The sequence below is a fragment of the Lutra lutra genome, chromosome 14 (genome assembly GCF_902655055.1).
Source record: "Lutra lutra chromosome 14, mLutLut1.2, whole genome shotgun sequence".
Lineage (NCBI taxonomy): Eukaryota > Metazoa > Chordata > Mammalia > Carnivora > Mustelidae > Lutra > Lutra lutra.
The window spans coordinates 87,802,181-87,827,200 of NC_062291.1; the positions used below are offsets into that span (position 1 = coordinate 87,802,181).

General features: G+C 57.3%; 1 protein-coding gene across 1 annotated transcript; it reads left to right on the forward strand.

Annotated features, from left to right (window-relative positions):
• Positions 1-203: 203 nt before the first annotated feature.
• On the forward strand, positions 204-5,666 carry LOC125084419 (uncharacterized). Its single transcript, XM_047701645.1, has 4 exons — positions 204-218; positions 283-499; positions 2,640-2,725; positions 3,492-5,666. The coding sequence occupies exons 1-4, from the start codon at positions 204-206 to the stop codon at positions 3,825-3,827; spliced, it is 654 nt and encodes a 217-aa protein (XP_047557601.1). The 3' UTR covers positions 3,828-5,666.
• The last annotated feature ends 19,354 nt before the right edge of the window (positions 5,667-25,020 follow it).

Sequence of the window (25,020 nt, forward strand, 5' to 3'; positions counted from 1 at the left end):
CAGACAGCGGCTGGTGGGAACCAGAGCCTCACCAGCCTCTGGGGCCCGTGCTCGCCTTCTGCCCTGTGGGAATCCCTTCCTGCACAAACTACATACGGGACACACACAGGGGAAAACAAAGACCAGCGCCGGGAGGAAGTGGAACAGAAACCAGAGGACTCGACCAAATTAGCCAGGAGCCCTCGGCCCGAGGATGTAGCGCCATGGGGCCTCCTCCTGTGGGCCTGCATTTAGGAGGAAAGGACAGCACCAGCAACGCTCTCTCTGCACCCGACGCCACAGATAGAGATTCTGGGAGGCTCCTGTGAAGAGAAATCTTACCTTCTGCCGCTGCTTTCCATATGTCCCGGCATCTCTCATGGGACGGAGTCCAGCAAGTTCAAGGATCTGGCCGACCACCCCATCTGTTGGGGAATAAGAACCCCCGTCCCCTTCTGGGTCCTTCTGGCCGGACTGCGAGTCGCACTGACACAGACAGATTCCGGGCAGGAAATCAAAGGTAAGGGTGTGCGTGCGGGGAACCCACACACACGTGCAAGTTCCAGAGACCCGCAAGCACCATGAGGTCCCCGTGTCACCGTGAGCTCAGGAGAAGGGGCTGGGCGTCTGGGACGTCAGAGGGAAGGAGCGCGATGCCCCGGAGGGTGAGAAAGTCAGTGTTTGGTTCGCAAGCGTCTGCGGCCGCGGGGACGTGGGGGGACGCGGGGGACGGGGATCCGACAGGCTCTGCCCGGTCCCGCCTGTCCACGGACCTGGTTCCCGTCTCAGTGCGGTCGCCCAGGCCGGCCGCGCTCCTCCTGGAGCAGGTCCTCTGTGGGAACTCCTCTCAGCAGTTGAGGCGGAGGCGAACAGCGGGTCCTGAGGCTGCGGGCGGGCTTCCTGCCCAAGTGGCCCGTCCTGGGCTGCCCTCCTGGGGCCCCTACAGTGGAAACTCTGGAGAGGCAGAAAAAACAGGAAGGTTAAAAGTCACTGTCCCCAGAGATATCCAACGAGGACGGCATCAGGTGAGTTCTGTGGAAACTTCGCCATCTGGGGGTCCCTGTGCTCCAAGGCTGTGGCCCCACAAGTGTGGCCCCAGTTCTCCTGTGACGCTGGCAGAAGCCTGAAGCCGAGGTCGGGTCGTGATGGCTCAGTGAGAAAGCACAGTGGCCACCCTCACCGGGAACGCACGTGCAGAATGCTCAATCAAACGACAGCGAAGCAGACCCTGAAGTAGTTTTTCCGCCTCGCGACCAAGTCGGGGCTGTCCTGGGAGCGCAAGGACGGTCTATGACGCGACGCACTCACTAAAAGCCGAGGAAGGAAAATATCTGCTCATCTTCAGGAGTACCGGACTGACCAAAGAGCGGGAATAACCCTCATTTTAGAAGCAGGAACGATTCAGTAAAGCATATATGACGTCAGACGCACAGGCACCAAACACGAGCCAGGATGGCAGGAGGGGGAACCAGAGCCCCAAGACCTCCACACACCTTCATTAGCTGCTCAGCACAGGGAGCCCCGCACAGAGCCCCCGTCCCCAGCCCTTCATCTGCAGAAATGCAGGGGCCCAGCCTGCCCCCCGACCGGACCGGTGGCCCAGGGGTTTCCGCGTCCTGCCGGGCTTGGTGCCAGGCTTCCTCCCCGAAGCCCCTGTGTCGTCCGGCCGGGGGGCTGCCCGCAGATCCCACCTGGTTTCAAGGCTAGAACTGCCTCTCCAGCCGTCCCGCGCGCCCTCCCATCTTCCTTCCACACCTTCCATCTCCGCCTGCACCCACCGGGGCTGCTTTGGCCTTTGCAACGAGGAAGCCTTCCCGGTAACAGGTGTACACTGGAAAGCCAAGGGACACGTCACTCGAAACTGTGACGTACCAGCGCATCCCCGTGTTGCCGGCAAGCCTGCCAGGAGCGCCGCCCCTGGGGGAGGGCAATGCAACCCCACGGGAAGGACAAATGACACTTAAAAAAATTTTTTTGAAAGATTTTTATCTATTTATCTGAGACAGAGAGAGAAGGAGAGAGCACAAGCATGGGGAGGGACTGTGGGAGAGGGAGAAGCAGACTCCCCGCCGAGCAGGGAGCCCGACTCGGGGCTCGATCCCAGGACCCCGGGGTCATGAGCTGAGCCAAGGGCAGACGCGTCGCCAGCTGAGTCCCAGGCGCCCCAGGGGCAGGGGTTTCGTCTTTTCGGCTCACGGTGTATATTGGACCGGGCCTGATGTTAGGTAGGTGTTCAGTTCCCGTTTGCCGAGGAAATCAATGGACGGACCAAGACTAATAAAATTGAAGACAATAAACGGAGAAAACCTGAACAAATAAAAATTCGGTGAAATGTGTGCTAAGGCTTATGAAAATCAGCGTCTTCCTCACATACTAGCGGTAACTAGCGTGAAAGTGGGAAACTTCCCACTCATAAGAGCACAGGAACAAAACACCCAGGGTAAGTACAGCAAGGCTCGTTCCAGCCCCCGGGACATGTTTGGGTTTTGCAGGAAGGTGGGGGAAGACGGCGTTCACGACTGCAAAGACAAGGATCCGGAGGGGCCTCACCCTGGATCCGGGGGGATCCGGGACCCTGCCTGAGCCTCACGGCACTGTGCACACCGCACTGCCGCTCTGTTTCGGTTTTTGTTTTACGAGGGTCTGTTTTATTGAAATAGAGCAAATCCGTGGACAGGAAGTGACTCAGACAGGAGGAAGACACGTGGGTTCCGTGGGGCAGGAGAAGGACCAGCATTCAGAACAGGTCAGTGGCCCACGCCAGCCCCTCACCACGAACCCCCGGACATAGGAGGGGGCGCCACGGAATCTGCTTGATGAGATGAACGCCCCTCCCTGCCCCCCCCGTTCTGGCAGCCCCCCACGGCCCCCAGGTGGCTGTCCCCCATCACTCCCCGCAGAAGCCGCCTCTCCCTGCGGTATCCCCAGCTGACCGCCTTCCACGCGGCTGGGAGCGCATCAGAGGGGACCCCACGGTGTCTGCTTTCATTTTTAGCTCCTGTGCCCTTGTGGCGGCCGGTGGGCCCTGGGGCCCAGAAGTGTGGTTCCCACACAGCCGCACACACCCGGGGCCCCTGTGGCGATCACTGAACCCGGAGCTGGACCCTACTGTTGGCCTCGCCCCACGTGCGGTGTCAGAGAGGGACGAGCACCCATTGCCAGGCCCCTGGGGCTCCAGGGGGTGGAGGTCACCAGGGACGGCAGGTGGGGGGCTGGAGGCAAAGCCCCTGCATGGCAGGGCCTCACGGGGGACCTCAGAGAGCAGAGGCTTGGCATTCCCGGAGCCTCCAAAGACCCCGTAGTCGCCTCCCGAGGACCGGCAGGTCTGGTCCCCCCACTGTGGGGCTGCAGCCCCCCGCCCACACTCCGGACTCAGTTCTCGGGGTGACACTAGGCACGATGTTCTGGAGGCCTCGCGGGTGTTTTGTAAGCTCTGGAAGGGACTAGGAAAGCCTCAGCCACGATCTCCCCGGGAGGAATACAAGCTACACGCTTCCCACGTGTTTCCCTAGAGACCGGGGCAGCCCAGATCCCCCCGCCCTGCCCCTCCTGCCGCTGACCAGAGGCCGGAACATGCCGGCCCCAGAGGGGGGCTGTCCGCGCCTTCTTGGACCCTCGAGAAAACACCGTCTTGGGTCATGAGCCGCCGCACGGACCGTGCTGTTCTGTCCCCCTTCCTCTTCCCGGAGAACACAGCCTGTCCCGCGAGCTCCCGGGAGGCGGCACCGTGCCAGGCTATTTTTGGACATCAGGGTGACACAAACCGCTCGCTTGTAAACAAGTGGCCGTCACTCGTGTCCCCGGGGTCTGAGGAGCTGGGCGTTTCCGAAGGACAGGGTGTCGTGTGACGAGAGCCTGGCTGCCCTGCCTGGAAGTGTCCAGCACAGGAAGGCGTTCCTCGAGCGAGCGGAGCGGCGTTCCTGGCGAGGCTCCACGCGGTCCCAGGGGCGGCCTCCCGGGGGCTGGGCCGTTTCTGTGCCTCGGGACTGTGACGCAACAGGTCAGCTGCTCCTCCGAGAAGAGACTGCGGGCGGCTCCGTGCTTGCCGAAACACGGCGGCATGGGACCCACATGCATAGCAAACCCTGTCCTGCGGCGGCCACGGAGGAAGGCCCCAGAAGGCCACACACGGCCGCAGGCCCGCTCCCAGGCGCAGGCGGTGGCTTCAGCTCCAGGAGCTCAGCTGCTGTGCCCGCCGCAGGGACCCTTGCAAAAGAGGCTGCGGAGCTGGTGTGTCCTGGGAGGGACGGGGCTGCTCCCAGACGACCTGAACGGGCCCCGGGCTGCCCTGGGCTAAAGTCTGCAGCTTCTGAGCGGTCTGTCTGCACCGGGGGGTGAGAGAGACCCCCAGGGTCAGGCCGCCATGCGGAGAGGCCGTGCGTCATCCTGTTCGGGGGGGCAGGGCTGCAGGGAGTCACACCCGTGAGCAAGGGGGCAGGCAGAGGCCCCCATTCTCCGAGGAGGACCTGGACATGCAGGGAAGAGCCGGCCCTCGGCGAACTTGGGCCCTTCAGACGGGGGCTGCGACGGGCCTCGGGGGCTGCGGGTAGTGCCGCGCTGAGGGTCCATCAGGGGCTTTGCCCCTTCGTGGGAGACCCTTGGCCACCGCCTGGGTGGCAGAGTTCTGGCCCCTAAGCACTGAGATGTGGGCCCCAGGACTTCGGCCCTGCTTAGCCAAGCTCTATTCCCACTCCCAGAATGGAGGAGCTCTTTCTGGGACAGCCTGGAGGGGCCACGGTGGCACTCCGCAGGGGAGGCCGTGACATGCCCAACGAAAGAAGAGGGACCCGCCAAAGTCACCCGGGTGGCTCGGGTGGCTAGAGACGAGGTGATCATGCTCTTTGCCAAGTGTGGGCCGCAGGGAAGGAGCCCGCTGAGTGGTGGCAGGGGGAGGGAGGAGGCTCTCGGGTGCTCCTGGGGCTGGAGGCAGCCGTGGAATGACTCCCCGGTGCAGCTCGACACACACTTGGGAACCACAGCGGCTCCTCCCGGACTGGAGGCCAGGGACTGACAGAGCAGGTTTCCCCAGAGGGCGCATGCGGGGCTGGAATCAGGGCCAGGAAGGGTGTGAGGACTGGAGCCTGGGTGCCCAGGGCGGAGCTGGGCTGCCCACGACCTGCGCCCAGGATTCCCGCCAGGGTCTTGCCCTTGAGCTGGAAGCCAGCACTTCCCTTGGAAGGACAATAACCAGCCGCCAGTGGTTTGCATCCCAGGACTGGGGGGCGGTGGATCTGACTAGAAACACCCTGCCTGGCCACGGGGACCGAGACCCACCTGCCCAGGAGCCCGGAGCGTGGTATCACTCCCCGCTGAGAATGAGCACTGGGCTTGGGCAACAGCAGAGCTCTCCCGAGCCAGCCCTCGGGCTCCACATCACCCTGGATGCCCAGGGGCCACCAGCCCAGGGAGGGCTAACTCCCCCGGGGTACTTTTCTCCTACTCCCCCCTGGCTCTGGAAGTGATTGGCTGGGAACGGACACACACATGTCCGCATTCCACAGGCACCTCCCGGGCCAAGAGTCTCGTTTCTCCTTCACGTCCTTGACCACCTTGAACCCACCACAGAGGTGTTGTTATACCAGGCAGCTCCCAGCGTCCAGGGATTAAAGCGAGCGCCCAGCCCCCACTCAAGGCTGTGTGACTACAATCCACAGCACACTGTCCACAGCCACACCATCCCATCCCCGGGCACCGTCCACGACCACACTGTCCACACCATCCCATCCACGGCCATAATGTCCATGGCCACACCGTCCATGGCCACACCGTCCACACTGTCCCATCCACGGCCACACCATCCACACTGTCCCATCCACAGGTACACCACCCATGCCACACTATCCATACTGTCCTGTCCACGGCCACACCATCCACGCCGTCCCATCCACAGGCACACTGACCATGCAATACTGTCCATACCGTCCTGTCCACGGCCACATCGTCCACAGTCACACAGCCCATGGGCACACTGTCCACACTGTCCCATCCATGGAACACTGTCCACAGCCTCCTTGCTGGCATCCTTCTCATCACCTCTCCCTGCACCAAGATGAGTCAGGGTGCCCCTGGATGTCTTCCCTCCAACGTCCATAGCCATTTTTACTCCTTAACTTTATTCCTCCAGGGAAAGAGGAGAGAGGCGTGGGGCTTCCCATCCTATGTAAGAAAGCTGCGCAGAGTTTGCGTCCTTTCTTCCTGATGGCCCGCCTCCTCTGGACCTCCCTGGACCAGCCCCCGCATTTTCCCACCGCTGCCATCCTGTCCGGTGTGCGGCCCACGCCGCTCTCGTGCACGGTGCCTGGATCTCTTCCAGAGCCCTCCTGGTGTCTGTGCTCATCCTTGGGGAGGGAGCTGGCCAATGGTCCACAAAGCTGGCTGAAAGATGTCCTCTGTCTCTCCCGACCCAGGGGACCATCAGTTCCCTTGGACACTCTCCTCGTGCCTCGTAGGATGTAGAGTGGACCAAGCAGGTTGCTGGGCAGCTCACCTGCCCGTGTGCTCCGTCTGGCCTCGGGCTCTGGCCCCTTTCTGGCTGTCCCCAGGCAGAAGCTGGCTGGAGGGTTGCCCTAAAGGGCCCTGTTGTCCTGCCCATAGGACAGCTCCGAGAACAGGACTTCCGCCTGAGGCCCTAATAAAGGGGAAACACTGAGAAGGAGAGAGAAAGATTCCTAGTCCCCCACCCCCACATTGTTCCCATCAGTCATCTTCAAGTAATAGCAATCATAAGACCTCCCTCAGAGACTGCAGGGTCCCATGCTGGGAACACAGCGAACGGCAGCGCGGAGGGCCCGAGGGGGACGTGGGGGTCGGCAGCGCGGAGGGCCCGAGGGGATGCCGTTGTGAGTCCTTCAGCGGCCCGAGGGCAGGCCCGTCCCTCACAACAGATCCTGAGTCCTGGCTTTTTAGAGAGGCGAGTGGCCCCACCTTCCCCACGTGGCCTCCTGGGCTCCAGGGCTCCTGACCCACCTCCCCGCATGCTATGGGGCTCCGCGTCCGGTAAGGCGTCCGGTTCCCAGGAGATCTGGGGCAGCCTCTTCTGTGTTTCACACGTCTGAGCTCAGTCGCGGGAGGGAAGCCAAGGCGTCTGGGGCGCCGTCCCTGTGGTGACTCCCGTGCGCTGCTGTGCGCGTCGTGACGGGACCCACTTCCCCGTGTCGCTTGCACCCACGTGATGTCCCCCGGGAAGAGGCCCCGGAAGGGTCCTGGCAACGAGGGTGAGGCCAGGGCGGCCGTCCACCTCCTCCCCTCGCCCAGCCCTCCTCCACGCGTGCACCCAGCCTCTGCCGCGCCCTGGATGCGTGGTAGAAAGAGGCTTCTCCATAAAGAACCGGGAGGACCTTTCCCTCCCTCCCCAGCGCCCCTGCGCTCCCCTCCGCCAGCTCGCAGCCGCCCCCTGCTGCCCAGGACGCGGATACGTGACCGCTCGGGAGGGGGAGCCGTGGCCTGGATGCCGGGCAGCTTTATTCCCAAGATACATGGATGGGAAAGATCCTGGGTGGCCCCAGCGGGCGGCTAGAGGGACGCGCGTGCAACACGACGACGTCGGCGGGAAGTACAGGCACGTTAGGGAGCCTTCCGCCGCGTCCACTTACACCAGCGTCAGGCCGAGAGGTCAGATGGCTGCTCCGGGACGTGGGGCCAGGCTGGCTGGGAAGGGCACTGGGAACACTCCGGGGAGGGTCACATTCTGTGTCCTGGGGGTGGGGGCAGGGTCTGCATTACACAGATGGATGCCACTGACCAAAGTCACCCCACCGGACACCGGATCCTCTCTTTATCGCTCTCCCCCGGAAAGGAGCTAGAGACAAACCTGGAACGCGGGGAGAGATGAGCGGGTCGCAGCGCTCACGGGGGCTCCTGCGTCTGCAGCTTCCTCGGAAATGCATCACAGAGTAAGGTGGGTGATGGACGGGGGACGGCAGCTCATGATAAACCCAGCCCTGCGACGTGTGGGTCCCAGAAGCCGGACGCGGATGGAAGCGTGGCCACACACGATTCTTCAACTTCCCTAGATGTTTGGGAACTTTCATAATAAAATATTGGGGAAGGAAAACACAGACTTTCTTTAAAAACTGGAAAGGGCAAGAAAGGCATGTCTCTCTGTCGCGGGGCTTCAAGACGTGTCCTCCCACCACACTTGATCTTAGCCAAAAGGCCGAGAAGCGATGTGTCCTCCCACCACAGAGCGCACAGAACGAGCAGAGTTTTTCTGGGGATGGCGCGGGCACGAGCGCAGATCGGCCTGGGACAGAAGGAGCCTGCCGCGCTCGTGCTGCCGGGGGGTCCCCCAGCTAACCTTAAGGACACTTTCCCTGACAGACTCTGCCCTTCGTCTGGGGGACGCGGGCGTGTGTGTTTGTGGCCTGCCTGTCCCTTCATCCAGTCCTTCTGAGGCACCCGGCAGCTGACGCGTGGCTCCGGGGGACGAAGGCTCAGGAGGAAAACAAGCCCTGGGGGGACTGTGTATGCAGACAGACAAGGTTCCCGGGGACAGAGAGACAGACATAGCTTTCGGGACATAAGAAAAGTCATTTCAGGCCCCCAGCCGTCCCGCAGGAGCAGAGAAGGACAAGCAGCCACGTCAGGCAGGAGAGAACCTCGTCACACGAGGGACAGTGGCTCAGGGGCACGACCCCCAGGGCTGGTTCCGAAGGGAAGACGGACCCTGGACGAGCCCTGCAGCATCTGGACCCTGTGAGCCCTCAGGTCCGGGACCCGCCGGAGCCAGAGCACCGACGGCACCGACCCGGGCCGGCCTCGTGACGCGGCCCTGCGCTCGGTCACCTTCGGACGCCTTCTGCCCGCTTCCACGCTGAGTGCCCCCCACCAGTGTGGTTGTCGCTTTGGGAGGGCGCCCCGGTGCTCTCCTTCCTTGTTGCGCGGAAAACCCTTCCTTTTCCTGTTCTCTGGCTTGGTGGCGTCTCTCCGCTCGACACCACCCAGAGGGACACCAGTCCCGGGTGACAGCTATGGTCTCAGGGTGGGTCTCGAGGGCGTCGCAGAGAGGGAAGAGCAGGCCACGGTCGCTGTAGCATGTGACGTGCATGCCCCGTGTACAGGCGTGTGCACAGTGTCGCAGAGCGGGCCTGGGGGCGGTCCAGACCCCATGGAGCTGTAGAGGCTTGAGCACGGTCTGTGGGGTGGGTGAGGGGGTCGGAGGCTCAGGGCCGGAGCATGTCTCCTGGGCAGACGTGTGCACACATGGGGCCACTCCATAGTGTTTGTTGACGGAACAGAGCGAAAGGCCCCTGCCCGGGCACAACCAGGAAAGAGCAGGGTCTCCATCAGCTCAGCCCCTGTAACAAATCACCACAGACCCAGCAGCCTCAACAACTGATCCCATGGCCTGGAGGCTGGGAGTCAGGTCCTGGGGGGCCCCCTTTCCTCTGCAGAGGCCTGACTTCCCGCTGAGTCTCTTGGGGCGGGGGGAGAGAGACAGGGAGCGGCTCTCTGGGGAAGCTTGTGGGCCACTGATCCGTCCCAGACGCCACCCTCATGACCTCATCCACCCCAGCGACCTCCCAAAGACCCCACCCCAATGAGGATGGGGCAGCACGTGCTTTCCTTCCGTAACAGAAGCTAGAAGGGGGGTTGGCGTCCATTTAATCACGTGTGGATTTTTATGCCAAAGAGGATTGGTATTGACGGTGACAACAGGACAACAGGCGGGCGTGGGTGCACCTGTCCTTCTGGGTAGACGGTCGGCCTCCGGTTCACAGAGGAGGAATCCAGGCACCACGGGGTGAGTGTCCTGGTGGCCGGGAGGAAACAGCAGAGCTGGGCTTACGACCTGGGCCACAGGCTCCTGAGCTGATGGCTGGACCCGTCAAGCCACCAGGGCCGCAATGACTGATTAGGACCTGGGGAATGTGTCCCTCAGTAGTGCCCTCCAAGAGGATGCTGGTGGGGGCAAGGTCACAACCGCAGATCTGGGCTCCTGAGCCCGCTCAGGTGGTTGGTTGTAAGTTGTTAGTTCTGTGGATGCTTCTGGTTACCTGACTTCCAGAACGTGTGCATCTTTTCAAGAAACCTAATCCAGAAACATTGTGTGCGTTTGTAAGAAACTGAATGCAATTAAGTGTAGCTTCATTTATTCATCCACCTGCCCATCCCTCATCCATCCCTCCCTCCCTCCATCCGTCCCTCCTTCCATCCATCCCCCCATCCATCCCTCCATTCTTCCTTCCAAAGTTCCTTGAGAAAGTAACTTTAAGTTAAGTCAGAAACAGGAGAAAAAGTGTGTTTCTCAGCTGTGACGTTTGCTTCACGTAGTTGGGAGATGTGCTCTTAGACGTATATACATTTAGGACTGTGATGTCTTCATGATTAATTGACCTTTTTATCATTCCAAAATACCCATTTTTAATCTCTGGCAATGCTCTTTATCTTGAAGTCGGCTCTGTCTGACCTTAGTGTAGACATGCCAGACTCCAGACTGGCGGTTTTCCCTTCCTCTCCTTTTACTCCTGAACTGTCTTTTTCTCGTAAATAGTGTGTCACGTGATCTCACTTTGTACCCATCTAACAATCTCTTTCAGCTGGAGTATTTGTGCATTTACATTTATTTGACTACTGATGAGTTTGGACCCAGCCATCTCTGTATTGGGTTTTCACTGATCTCATTTGCCCGTGGTTCTTTGTTCCTCTTCTTTTCTTTCCTCCCTGCTCTGTAGGTAGGAAATCAGAAGCTGATCTAGACACCAGGACACACCTTTAAATTATCAAAAACAGCGTGTCATTTAACAAGGAAAACAGCAAGAAGCTTAGAATTCTATTCATTCATTTCTAGGACCTCATGTTCATGCTAGCATGTCCCATATTTACTTGTGTAAGTGACATAAACCTTCTAGGACCTTCTTGTTTGAAAGTCAGTGGTCTTTAAGAAGAGGTAATGCTGTATAGTGTACGTACAGCGTTTAAAGATCCTTTATATACTTAAACTCTTTGCCATCTCTGGTGTTACTCCTTCCTAAGAATGAAGATTCTGTCTGATGTCATCATGTCTCCTTCCTACGGAACCTCTCTTAGCATGTGCGTGGGGTGGGTCTGCTGGGGACACATTCCTTCAGCCCTCTTCTGTCTGAAAATGTCTTTTCCATCAACTCAGGGAAGGATATTTTTGTTGCATATGGAATTCTAAGGTAATAGGATTGTCCCCCAGCATTTAAAGCCATTGCTCCATTTTTTCACTCTTGCGTTGCTTCTGATGAAATTTAGGCGTTGTTCTGGTTTTGTTCTGTTGTGTATGGTGTCTCTACTTCCCTCTGGGTTGCTTTTGAGAGCTGTTCTTTATCTTTGATTTTTAGTTTGATCAGGACGTGCCTGGGCGTGCTTTTCTGTATTTATCCTCAGAGTTCTCCGGGCTTCCTGGGTCGGTGGTTAACGTCTGTTACTAACCGGGGCAACCCTCAGCTATTACCTCCTCAAACACTCGTTCTGCCCTGCTCGCCTTCTCTTCCCCTTTTGGGCCGCCAACTGTACACACTGCATGTGTTGCAGTTTGGTATTTTCCACAGATTTCTGGGTACGATTTTCCATTTAACGATTTTCTTTGTGTTGCAGTGCAGATGCTCTCTGCTGGTACGTCTTCAACTGTATCCGTCTTTTCTTCTTCAGTCAGTCTGTTGACAATCTCACAAAATAGTTCATCCTTGATGTATTTTTCATTTCTAGCATTTCTCACATTTCCATCTAATGCAGAGGTTCGTGTGCATGCCTGTGGAGACGTGGGCTTGGAGGGACCTGGTGGCTTGTGTCTTGTGAACAGAGTACAGACCGCTGGGGGTGCTGCTTCGGAGGTGAGGCCACACGAGACCGTGACTTCCGTCTTGCGCACTCTTCTCGTGAGCTGGCCCTGATGAAGCCGACCGCCGTACTGGGGCCGTCTGCTGGAGAAGCCTTTTTGGCAAGGACGTGAGAGATGAGGCCGTGGTTCTAACAGCCTGAGAGAAAAGCACAGCCAGCAGTCATCCAACGCGTGACCATGGCCCCGCTGAGAGAACCTGAAGAGGAGGGCCTGTGTAAATCGTGTCCAGGTTCCTGAGCACAAATACTGTGAGACAAATAAAGGTGTATTGTTCTCCTCTAAGTCTTGGGGTCATTTATTATGTAGTGATAAATGATGAGTACACACACCGCTGGGATTCTTAGTAGGACTGTATTACACCTTTTGCTCACTTTGAGGAGAGTTGACTTCTTTGCTACAGTTCCATTTTCCAGGCAAAGAACATAGAATAACTCTACATTATGTACGTTTTTGTTAACAGCTCTCAATACATTTCCATAATCATATCCATAAAGATCTTGCAATTTTTATGCCAGTGTAAATGGTTCCTTTTTCATTTGTAAAATTTTACCTTCTAAATGATTTTTGTGGATAGATTTTAATTCAACCAACCTCTTTTATTACTTCTTATCTGTGAGGACTTTTAGATTTCTTATGTGTATAATGACACCATCTGCAAATAATAATAGTTTTTTCTTTCTTATCTTTTTCCCCCCCTTTTTTTAATCTATATTCATTTTGGTTGTGTTGTTGCATTACAATTCTAGGGCCCCAAGCACAATGTAGCCTAGAAAACATGATTGTGGGCATGTGTGTCTTATTTCTGGTTCTTCCGGACATTCCTGTCAATCGTGATGACCTATCCTAAGATGATCTTTGTTGTAGTTTTGTTTTCCTTTTCTGAGCAGATACCCGTTACTGGATTTGAGAAGTATCTCTCAACTCCAAATCTGCTTAGATTTCTTTAAAAAAGTATGAATCAGTGTCAGATTTCGTCTGCGTGTTTTCCCTGCATTCATTCTCCTCCTCACATTTACTAATGTAAGATTGACCAACGACTCCTTTTTTCTCATACTGTTCTCAAGGAGTTTTACTATTCTCATGAAGTTGGGGATTTTCACCCATTTTTCTATCATCTGGAGGGGTTTGTGTCAGATTTTGTCTTGTGATCCTTTCGCATTCGGTGAAAACTGCCAGTGACGCCATCTGCACTTTGAGTTGTATTTGGGGGAATTTTTTTTAAATCACATTTTTCTGAGTTAATATTGCTACATTTCTAGGAATTTGTACATTCCATTTCAAATTTCAAATTTATTGGCACAGAACTTATTTACATATTCTTATTATTTTAGTATCCGAAGGATTTTCATAAATGTGTCAGAAGCTTGTGAATTTTATGGTTATTTTCAGAGAACCCGTTTTGGCTTAATTTTTCCTCTTTGTCATTTGTCTCCCCCGTGCCGTCACGCTCTGCTCTGTATTTATTAGTTTCTCCTTTTATTCATTTGGTTTGGGTTTGTCATTTTTCTAGATTCTGGAGGTAGATGTTTGGCTCCTTCCTCTCCACCATCTCCCGCCCGCCGCGGTACACGCCCAGGCGGGAGAACACTGCGTGTTCTTGACCCGCACAAACTGGATATTTAGCATTTCACCTGGGCTTATCTAAAATAATTTTCTGATTTTTTTACCGTGCTTATCCTTTGACCAAAATGAGTTATTCAGAAGCGTGTTTATTAATTTCCAAACACGTGGCTATTTTCCAGTTATCTTTTGTTATTTTCCACTGAATGGCATGGTCAGAGAATATGCTCGGTATGATTTTAAATCTTGAAAACTTTTGAGACTTGCCCAGAACCACTTGGGCTTAAAAATATTGTGTGTTTGGGGCGCCTGGGTGGTTCAGTGGGTTAAGCCTCTGCCTTCGGCTCAGGTCATGTTCTCAGGATCCTGGGATCGACCCCCACATTGGGCTCTCTGCTCCTCGGGGAGCCTGCTTCTCCCTCTCTCTCTGCCTGCCTCTCTGCCTACTTGTGATCTCTGTCTGTCAAATAAATAAATAAAATCTTTAAAAATATATATATATATTGTGTGTTTTTTAACATAGTCTTATGTATATCTCTGTTAGATCAAGTTTGTTAATGAGGTTGTTCAAACTTTTTTATATACTTATGGCTTAAATTTCTATTTATTCTAATAATTTTTGAGACAGAAATTTTATTCCTTTCCACTACGGTTATGTGTTTTTCTATTTCTCTTTATGTTTCTTTTATTTTTATTTATTTATATTTTCATCTTTTTTAAAGAAGATTTAATTTATTTATTTGACAGAGAGAGAAACATCGAGAGACGGAACACAAGCAGGGAGACTGGGAGAGGGAGAAGCAGGCTTCCCGCTGAGCAGGGAGCCCGATGCGGGGCCCAATCCCAGGACGCTGGGATCATGACCTGAGCCGAAGGCAGATGCCCAATGACTAAGCCAGGCAGCCCCCATTTTTTTTTTTAGGTTTTTTATTTATTCATTACAGAGAGAGCAAGAGAGAGCACAGAAGGAGAAGGAGAGGCAGACCCTCCACCAAGCAGGGAGCCCGATGTGGGACTTGATCCCAGGGCTCTGGGATCATGACCTGAGCCAACGGCAGCTGCTTAACTGACTAAACCACCCAGGTGCCCCTCAAACATTTTTTCTTAACGACACTTTCTTCTTCTTCCAGTTTGATAACACGAATCTGAGCCCTTTTATCGCGGCACAGGTCCCTGAGTCTGTCTCCATTTTTCTATCTTCTTTTCCTCTTTGTAATACAAAATGAATCATTTCCCTTGATCTGTCTACAGGTTCACGGCAGCTTTCCTCCGTCATCTTCATTCCACTATTGAGTCGCTCTCGTGAGGTTTTTATTTTCGTTGTTATCTTTTTTTAGTTACAATAATTCCATTTGATTTTTCTTTGTATTTTCTATTTATTTTTTAAAAAGATTTTATTTATTTATTTTAGAGGGGGTGGAGAGGGACAGAAAGGGAAGGGAGAGGGAAAGTGGGGGAACCTCTAGCAGACGCACTCTGAGCACAGACCCTGACTCAGGGCTGGATCCCGTGACCCCAGAGATCGTGAGGCAGACGCTTAACTGACTGAGCCCCCCAGGTGCCCCCACATTTTATATTTCTTGGCTTTCCATTTTCTCAGGAGTATTTGCTCTAACTGGTTGAAGCCTTTCTATAACAGCTTGTCTTGTCAGAGAACCCAGCGTCTGTTGTTTCGGCATCGCTGTTATCCCTCCACATTCCAGCTGAGCTTGTCACGGTCCTTTCTTTGCTGGGTGATTTTGGATTGTATCCTGCACACATTGAACACTATGTTGTGAGACCCGGGGACTTTTTTTTTTTTTTAAGATTTTATTTATTTATTTATTTGTCAGAGCGAGAGCGAGAGAGAGAGAGAGAGCACGTGCACAAGCAGGCAGAGGCAGGCAGAGGAGGACAGAGAAGCAGGCTCCCCGCCAAGCAAGGAGCCCGATGCGGGACTCGATCCCAGGACCCTGGGATCACAACCCGAGCTGAAGGCAGGGGCTTAACCGACGGAGCCAGCCAGGTGCCCTGACCCTGGGACTTTCTAAGTTAGGGAGAATGTTGATATACGTCATTGTATTGGGCGTGTGACCCGCTTGAGTTCGTGCTGACCTCCGTCCGACCTGCGAGGTGCTATTCCAGTCTGTCCTCCGGGTGCTCCACCCCCTGGGACTGGGGCAGTGGCCACTGTGCCCTCCTACAGTTGGTGGCAGGCTGATTAGGGCCAGACGCATGCTCATGCAGCCCACGGGTGACGCCAGGAGATCGCACACAACTTGCTCACATCACTTTTCTTAGTTACCCACTTTCTGCAGTCCTGGAGCTTCTCTTTTCGGGCATTTTTCCAGAAAGCTTTTTTACGTTCCTCCTTTTTTTTTTTTTTTTTAAGATTTTGATTTATTTATTTGAGAGAGAGAGAGTGTGTGCACGCACCCAGAGGGAGAGGGAGAAGCAGACTCCCCTCTGAGCAGGGAGCCCGATGCGGGGCTCGATCCCAGGACCCTGGGAACACGACCAGAGCCGAAGGCAGACGCTCAACCAGAGGAGCCTCTCAGGGGCCTTGTTACATACTCCTGATGACTGCACCTGTATCTTAGGCCACATGGGAGGAGGACGAGGACATAAAGCAACAATGATTTGCTCAGTTTTGGGGGGAGCAGAGTCCCCGAGTTAGAGCAGGAGATGTTCCCTCCTACGGCGTAGGCTTCTGTAGTCTCTGTTGTTGCTGTCGCCACCACTGGGTTACGTGGGGCCGAGGCATGAGAAGAAAGAAAGGAAAAAGTGAGAGGGAGGACATACTCCCCTCCTCACTAGGCATCGGGGAGCCCTTTCCTACTCCTTGAGCTGAGACTGGAAGGCGTCTCCTGGAATGATCTTTCTTCGCACCCATGCCCAGTTCCAGGTTTGGGAATGGATTTAATCCATGCTGGGAAATAAGAGAAACTCACCACCAGTTTGGTGATGCTCCAAATTCTAGTTCTTTCCCCCAATCTCCCTGCTATCATTCACCTTCCAGAACCCTTAAATAGCCACTGCATGCTTTGTGTTCAGGTCTCATAGCTGCGTTTGAACACAAATGGCCAGGGGTGGGGTGGGCGTGGTAGGGAGGGGATGGTGGCATGGTAGGGAGGGGATGGGCTTACCCCATTTCACCCAGAACCAGAGGTCTCTGTTGACGAGGGTTTTTCCAACCTCAACAGAGTTTCCACTTGTACTTAGGTTTTTGGCCTCGTAGATCTGCACCTATGTTTGCAGTGTTTTTCTGTTTTGTTTTGTTTTTCATTTCCTGCAACAGACACTGAACTGGTACAATGTTACGTCAGAGTGTTCTTAGGCTTTACATAACCTTCATGTACATTTTGAACTTTGGTTTTGAGAAACCTTCAAATGTACAGAGAAGTTGTAATCGTAGTGACTTCGCCCATGCTGTTCCCTCATCCAAGACTGCTCAGTTCCTGGTGGTCCCTTCGCCGCTGCCGCACAGGAAGGAGCCAGCACAACGCTTCCCCAGGCATCAGGCACCTGTCCCGACGATGTCTGCCTTAGTGCCCTGGGGAGGGGGAAGCCTTTGGGCCATTCCGGGGGGAAGCAGCCAAGCCAGTGGCTCGGGTGCACATGAGAAGTCCCCTCTGACTCGCCTGTCTCCCTCAGCCTTCAGATTTGGGACATCCCCCTGGCCCATTGTCCCACTTGACTGAAATGACAAGCTGTACATTTAACGAGCAGAACCAGACCGGCGTCACTGTCCTGGAAGCCGCAGCCTTTGCACCGAGGTCAGACCCGAATCAGTTCCCAGACCCCAAATCCTTGCAGCCAAGGAGAGGCTGGGTGTCCCTGGGAAAGAATTCTGCGCTAGCCTGGGAGGCCTGACATTTCCTCCTGGGCCAAAGGGGACCGGCAGCTGCGTGTCCCGGCCTGCGCGCTGGGACAAGGCAAACACTCGGACCTTTAGGGGACCCCTTGCACCCTGGGTCTGGACCAACACTAATCAGGACAGAGGCCTCCCTGGAAACCAGCCCTGCCAGCACCTCGATCTTGGACTTCCAGCATCCAGACTGAGAATAAGTGTCTGCTGTCCCAGCCCCCCGGTCGGCTTTGTTACGGCGGCCTGAGCTGACTGAGACCAGCTTAGTCTCAGCACATCCGAAACATGCGAATAAGTAGCCTGAGCAGAGAGCCGGGCCTCGGAAGGCCCCTTCCCTCACCGGCATCTTTAGTGTTATGGGAAGCGCCCTAAAAGCTGCTGGCCGACGACCGAGAACAGATCCTGGTGTGCACGTGGTCCTGCCACGACCGCCCTGCTGGGCGAGGAGGACCGCGTCAGGGCACTGCGGGAGCCGACCCTAACAGGGGCGGGGGGAGGGGGCAGGGAGGGAAGCCCACGCAGTGGGCATTTGCCAGCGGCATGTTTGGTTCTCTGCTCTCCTCGGAAAAAGGGTGAGCTGAGAGGTTCGCCTACACGATGACCAGGCCCTGGAAGGAGCAGCTTCAGAGGCTCAGGGTTAAGGAGGTGTGGGAAGGAGTGGGTGCACGAATGACCTTTTGGAGTGGGCTCGCGTGTGACCGTATCCGCCTTCCGCTCGCACGCTCAGCACGTGTCCCTCCTGAGAGCCAGGTGGAGAAGACCCGTTCAGAGGATGTCAGCCAGCCGCTGCCCCTAGTCTGCACAGAAGTTCGTGGAAGACGTGCCGGTGGCAGCATGACGGGGTCCACACCAGCCCAACGAACCCCATCACCCTGACCTGCCGCAGGGCCTGTTGCCCCGGCTGCGGCCGCTGAGACCCACCCAGAGCCACGCCGCACGCCCCAGGGTCCCCAGCCCTCAGGCAGCAGGTTGATTCCATTGGACCTCCTTGCAGGAAAGGCTCACCTGGGGGTGGTTTTCTATGCAGTCCGCCAGGTTTCTATCACGGTTGTGGTCTGGAGACTGACGGAGTGCTCTCTTCTCTTTCACACCAGCCCCCCGCCCCCACCGCCTCTGCCTCTGACCAAGAAACCAAAGGCTGCAGCAAGGGGCTGACCTTGTGGGACCCCCGAGTCTTACTCTGGCACCAGACAGCCGAGCATGTCGGACTGCGTCATTTCAAGGTGCCTCAGGGTGTCTGGTGGGAGAACAGCCTTCATCCCTGAGTTTCTGTGCTATCAAATGTGTTCTCGGCTAACAACCAAGGCATGGTTCCGGCTTCCCCGTGGCCACAGCGCCTGCGTTCAGGAAGAAGGGATCAAAGGGCCAGGCCCCTCTCCCCAGCGCCAGGAATCCTCCACGCTCTCCAGGCACAGAACTTGGGGTCTGCGGGTTTGTGAGTCTGGGTGCGGGAGAAGGAATGTCCTCCCTGAGGGCTCTTGAACCCCGTGCCTAGGTTTTTACACGATACGACCCGCCTGCCACCTTTATGAGCTCAGTGAACCCCTCCAGCGACCCTAAGAGGGGCCCTTTACAGTGAGGGCCCAGACCCGGAGCGCGCCCAAGTGGCGGGCCGGGCCCCCAGGCCAGCAGCCCCGCGCCAGAGCCCGGCACGCGGTGGAATTGTGGGTCTGGGGCCGCGCGCGGGTGGGACCGCGCCCCGCAGGGCTGCGAGGAGCTGACCCCTCTCCCGCGCGGCGGAAGGCCCGGTTCGGCGGCGGGGTCCACGGCGAGGACACGCACGTGCTGCGGCTCCGGGCACCCGCGCGCGGTGGGGGGAGCGCCTGCCCCGCGGCGCCGGGCGGGTGGCGGTCAGCGCCGGAGCCGCCGCCTCCCCCGCCCCGCGCTCTGCGCAGCAGCCGCCGCACCTCCAGCCGCAGCGCCGCCCGCTTCCGCGCACCGCGACCCGCTCTCGCCGGGAGCGACGTGGGCAGAGGAGGAGAAGAGGTGGGGTTGGGGTGTCGCGGGGCCGCGCCCGGCAGCGGGGCGGCGGCGGGGAGTGTCGGGGGAGGGCCGGGTGCGGGGCGCCTGCCCGCGGTGACGCGCGCCCCCGCCCGCCGCAGCGCCTCTGCAAGGGCCGAGCGGGGCCGTCGGACGCCGCCCGGAGCGCGCCGCCCGCGGGGAGCCTCGGTGAGCAGCCGCCGGCCGCCCCCGGCCCCCGGCCCCCCGCGCGCCGCCGAGCCGGGCCTCCGCGCTGCGCCCGCGCCTGGCACCGTGCGTCCCGGGCCCGGGCGCCCTGCGCGGTGGGGCGGCGGGTGGCGGGTGGCAGCGCCCTCTCGTCCTGCCCGCGGCCCGGGGGTGGCCCGGGGTGGAGTCCGGAGGCGGCGGGGGTTGGGGGGCGGGCGCGGCAGAGTGACGTTCCGCCGACTGGGTCCCGCGGCCGGGCCGCCCCTGCCTGGGGCTGGGGGTCCTCTCTGCCTCTCCAGGCGACCCTCGCAGGCCATCGGCCACTTGTGTCCATCGCGCACGACCCAGGAACTCCTGAGAGCGGCGGCAGGCGCACGGGCCTCTGTGGTCACGGGGACGCCGGCCCTGGGTGGGCGCGCAGGTGCTGGCGGTCCAGGGTCCGAGCGACTTGGGCGTTTCCGCGTCGCGACTGAGCTGCGCCCCCTCCCCCCTTGGTGTCTGGTGTTTAATTTCAGATGTTCCTGTTTCCGGGGGTGGCGGCATAGCTTTCCGAGGCTCCCAGCATCCAAGGCCACAGGATGAAGGGTTTGATTGGGGTCAGGAGCCAGAGGGGAGGCAGGGCCTGGACAGTTTTCCTAGAAAACACCTCGGGCCTATCCCTTTGACCTTGTCCCTTGGGACAAGCGGGATTGTCAGAGGAGCCTGTCCTCTTCCTGCCGTGAGGAATGCCGTAAAGGTTCTCTGTGGCATGTCGTCTGCGAATACGAGGACGGGTGATGGCTGGCAGAGCAGCAGGGACCAGCAGCGTCCTCTCTGCCTTGGGAGCCACAGAGGGGGCAGGGGGCCGGTGGGTGCTGGGAGAGCCTGGGCGGAGGGGAGAAGGCAGCAAGTGCCCTGTCTGCCAGGGTTTGGGATTAGAAGGAGGGGGGCACGGGACCCTCCAAGCCCCTTCACTGCCTTTCTGAAGGCCGATTTGTGCTCATAAATTAAGACTTGCTCTGGCAACTGCCTGCAGTGTTTTTGCCCCGACATTAGTGACACAGACCTGTTTTCTCCTTTGTAACTTCAGTACTAAGGAGTGTTATGTCCCCTTTAGCCATGCTTCCAGGATAGGCCAGCACAACACGGATATGATGTGCTTTCAGGATCAAGGACCCCGGCCCAGCCCAGTCCACCCTGGGCTCTCGCACCCAGGTGGGGGGCTGCTCTGTGGCTGTCAAGAACAGTACCACCGATAGCCCCAATTGGGTTGGGGTCTTCCCCATCCATGGGGAAGGGAGTAAGCAGCCCAGCACCTTACTCCTTCCCTGCACACACCTAATTTCTCCCCAAAAGAATACAGTTGGAAAGAAGGAACTCTTATAATGGTGCCTTTCAGCTGGAGGCTGATGGAAGTTATGACTCCAGTTCTGAATAGGACTTTCCAGCAATCTGATGCATCCCTGTACATGCTTTGGAAATTTATTTGTATTGAGAAGATTTGCACAGGCGCGACTGTGGCCTTTAATGTCAGTAGTGACAGTGGCTGCTGAGAACTGGGTCCCGAGGGCAGGATGGAGGCGCTGGTGGCATCCCGGTCACTTAGGTGCCTGGGACCACAGGCATGTTCCTGAGCTATCCGCTCCCGTATGCCTGTTACCCCGGGAGCCCACAGGGTCCGCCTTTCCTGGGAACAGTTGGTGGCATCATGGTCAGTGAAGTCTAGGCCTGGGCTTTTAGTGTCCTTGCTCTGAGTTCCTGATGCTGCACGATCCGTGAGGTTGTGATCAATGGCATAGCAATGAAAAACAATGTTGAAAAGGAGGAAGTGGTGATGATAAAAACTCACTGTGCTCATGCCAGGCACTGTTCTGATTTGTGTCCCTGTGTTCAGGGGCGTGAGCATGACTTGGAGAGGAGGGATGGGCTGCAGGGGGCCCGGGACCCATCTTGAGGCAGGTGGTGGAGGTGCCATCATGGGGGGGGACCTAGCTGGGACTACATCCTCAAGGACTCTACAAAGGATGAAATGACAATATCGTAAAACTTCGTCTAGAAATGAGGAACCCAAGACCCAGAACGGACAAGGGTCTTGTCCCAAATTAAGATCTCTTAGTCCTGGCTCATAAGAGCCCTCCCCTGAGAACAGGATGCGTCCTCAGCTCTGCCCTCCCTCCCATTGTGTCCGAACACCCCATCTCCATACATGAGGCTGAGAGCCAGGCTCATGGTCACCAGTCACAGTGCTGTGCCACGGTCCAGTGTGGAGTCATGACACCGTGCCCTCTGCCAGCACTTCCTGCTAAACTTTCCTTGCTGTGGCTGGCCTCAGGGAAGGGTCAAGCCCGCTCAGCTTCCCTGCTCTGGAGAGGCTTCTCGGGTCAGCATCGTGTCTGTGCACTTGAGGAAGTAGCCGTGGGCCTCACCTCCTAACACCAGCATCCCCCAGAGGTCCTGTGCTGGGAGGCTCTCCCTCTGGGCATGGAGCTGGGTTAGGTACCTTCGCGATGGACTCTGTCTTCCCCGTAGTCATGTGTTGGAGCCCTGCCCCCCATGTGATGGCGTGAGGACCCCTTTGGGGGGTGATGAGGGTTGCATGAGGTCATGAGGGTGGGGTCCCCTTGGTGGGACCTGTGCCCATCCCAGAGGAGACCGCAGAGGGCTCACTCTTTCTGTCTCTGCTGTGTGAGCACACAGTTGGAAAGCAGTTCCCTCTAGAACTCCACCCCGCAGGCGCCCTGACCCTAGACCTCCAGCCACCAGAGCCATGAAGAATCATTCCCATTGTCCCAGCAGCCCAGCTGGCGGCCTACACCAGGGTGGCCCGAGCTCACTGAGATGGGGACTCTTCTGCTGGACTCCTCCTGACTGTCCATGGACAGAAAACACGCCCCCAACACACTCACACACACACAATTTGTATCACACTATAATCATTTTATAGGTCATATTCATGAGTATTTTTAAAAATCGGTGAAGAAATTATTTATCGTGTCTGTATACTATTCAGCTGTCTCCTTAATTGCTTCCTTATAATTAGAGCTTTGGGTTGGATTTAACCCTTGGCCTTCCTGAACAGCCCCTAGTGAACTTTCTTAACACATGTACGTTATTTTAGGGCTTTAGTGTCTGTGGGTCAGGCAGACCAGTGTGGGTGTGTTCCCGGGAAACTGGAGCCCCACAGCGCCCGCCCCATCTGTACCCGCCCCGCTGGAGGCAGAGGGGACAATGGAACAGGGGCTCCGAGGAGCCGCGCACCCATCGCGGGCTGGGGTGGGGAGATGGGCTGACGCGCCCCAGCTGCCCCCACCGCGCACGGTTCACGTGCTTGCTGCCGAAGGGCGGGTTTTCCAGTCGCCCCTGCGGAGGCTCAGGCCGAATTTTGGCGTCCTGGTGTGGCTCGCCCTTTTCCCTGCCCTGCGTGGCCAGGCCAGGCTGTGTCCCCGGGTCCCCTCGGCCCACGCCCTGCCCGGGAAGTGAGTGCAGACCCTCAGGAACCTTGAGCACAGAAGAGCAAATGCATCCCCGGCCGAGGATGTGGCACTGCGATGCCCGCCACTGGGCTTACTGCCCCCCTCACGCCCCTGCGGAGCGCCCGGTCTGTCTGCCCCTCTGCCACCGTAACTTAACACTGATCGTCACGATATCAGAAATCGTTAGCAAAGACGGGCCCGGCAGGCCTCACTCCGCTGGTCCTCCAGACCCTTCCTCTCCGGGAAGCTTCATGGGCCTTTATTTCTTAGTGTGCCTGCATCCGTGCCTCCGACGATCAATGTGCCGGAGGCTTCTGGAATTTTCTTTGTGTTTGTGCTCTAGTACAAAGCCCGGTGTGTTGAATTCTCTTGTATTATAAATGGGGGTTCTGCTGGTTTGCAGTTCTCTTTCCTTCTTTCTTTCTATCTATCTTTCTTTCTTTCTTTCTGGTTTGCCATGCGTGATCCCAGCTTCTCTGGGTTGGCTCCTCGGCAATGCGAACAGTTCCAGGAGGAGAACAGGGCTGCGTTCTGTAGGCCCCACGCACATCTTTCTGGGAGCACCCAGAGGCCTCAGGTCCTCTGGACTCTGGGGTCTTCAGCAGGGACAGGAAGGAGGGGCCAGAGGAAGTCAGAATGTTCTCGATTACCCCCTCCCCTGGCCCCCCAGAGAGAGGAAGGCGGGGCTGTCCCTGAGAGCAGGGAGGTCTCCTGCACACCTGCCCCAGGCTCTTGCTCTCCAGGCAGGTTTTCCGTGACATCTGAGTGAAGATCCTGGAAGAGGAATGAAATAGGGCAAGTACGTAAGCCAGGAGGTAAAGTCAAGCTGAATTTCTTTCCCTTCGAGTGGTGAGATGCAAGCCTTCCCCCTGCCCCATCTGCCCACCTTCCCTCTCCTCGTGGTGGGGCACCTCTTGGGAGAGGGCGGGACAGCAGAGGTCTGCCTGGGGACACAGGAAGGTGCTCGTGGGATGGGAGCTGCAGCCTCGATGCTGGGCCTGGGGACCACTTGGACCTTCTGTATCGGTCATCGCTGTCCCCTCCTGGCCCCGCCTGATGGCTTGATGCCATCAGATTTTCCTTCCTGTCCAACGTTTATCAGTCACCTCTTCTGGGCCAGGCACTGTGGCCCTCACTTGGGGGGTGGGCAGTGAACAATGACAGACACCGTCTTGCCCTCCAGGAGTGGTCAGTGCTCAGAAAGACATGCCTGGGGCCAGTGTGAAAGCATGTGTGCAGTTTCTGCAGTGACCAGCCCACCAAGATGCTTCCCAGTTCTTCAAGAGCCCCGACCTGGTGTCTCCCCTGGCTGGGGGTCTGGGGAGGCTGCCCAGAAGACAGCTGTCCAAGGGGAGGATCAGGCCAGCCCCGGGGGCCTGGAGGAAGTTGGCAAGGGGCCATGGGGGCCTGGGGTCTGGGAGCAGGCTGGACCGTCTGCTGCGGCTGTGGACGCTTGCTCCAAGGCTGGGCTGCTAAAGCGGCTTGGTCCTCAGAGCCGAAGGACCCATCAGCGTGTGCGAGAGACCAAGATCCGATCGTGGGTCATAAAGTGGACCATTTTAACCGCGTTGAAGTGTGCATTCAGGGGCGGTAAGCGCATAGACTTCACTTAGAACTCACCACCGCCAGCTCGAGAGCTCCGTCACCTTGCGACCCTGAGCCCTGTCCCCGCCCCCGGCCCTGGTGCTGCCTGTTCTGCTCTCTGCCCGTGGGTGTGACTCCTCTAGGGACCGCTCGTGAGTGGGTCAGACGGGATTTGTCCCTCCGTGACCGGCTTACTTCATTCTGCCTGACGTCTTCCTGGTCCGTCCACACGGTAGCTGGTGTCGGGACTTCCCTCCTGGCAAAGCTGCAGGACACTTTGGAGTGCGGATGGGCCACTCTGGGCTTCTCCGCGCACCCCTCCAGGGACGCCTGGGTCACCCCCCTGCTTTGCGTGGTGTGTGCGGTGCTGCCGGAACCCGAGCGTTCAGACATTTCTTTGAGACACCGCGTGCGGTTCTCCCTGGCGCGCACCCAGAAGTGGGACCGCGGGACCCTGCTGTAAAGTTTGCTGCTGCGGGGAAGCCCCGCAAGGGTCTCGGAGGCCCCGCCTCACCACGCGTCTGGGTGGCGTCACACCACGGTTTTGACTCGCTCTTCCCATTGGTGATGTGGAGCCTCTTTTTATGTGTTTATTTTTTAAATCCCTTATTCCGAACTAGCTCCAG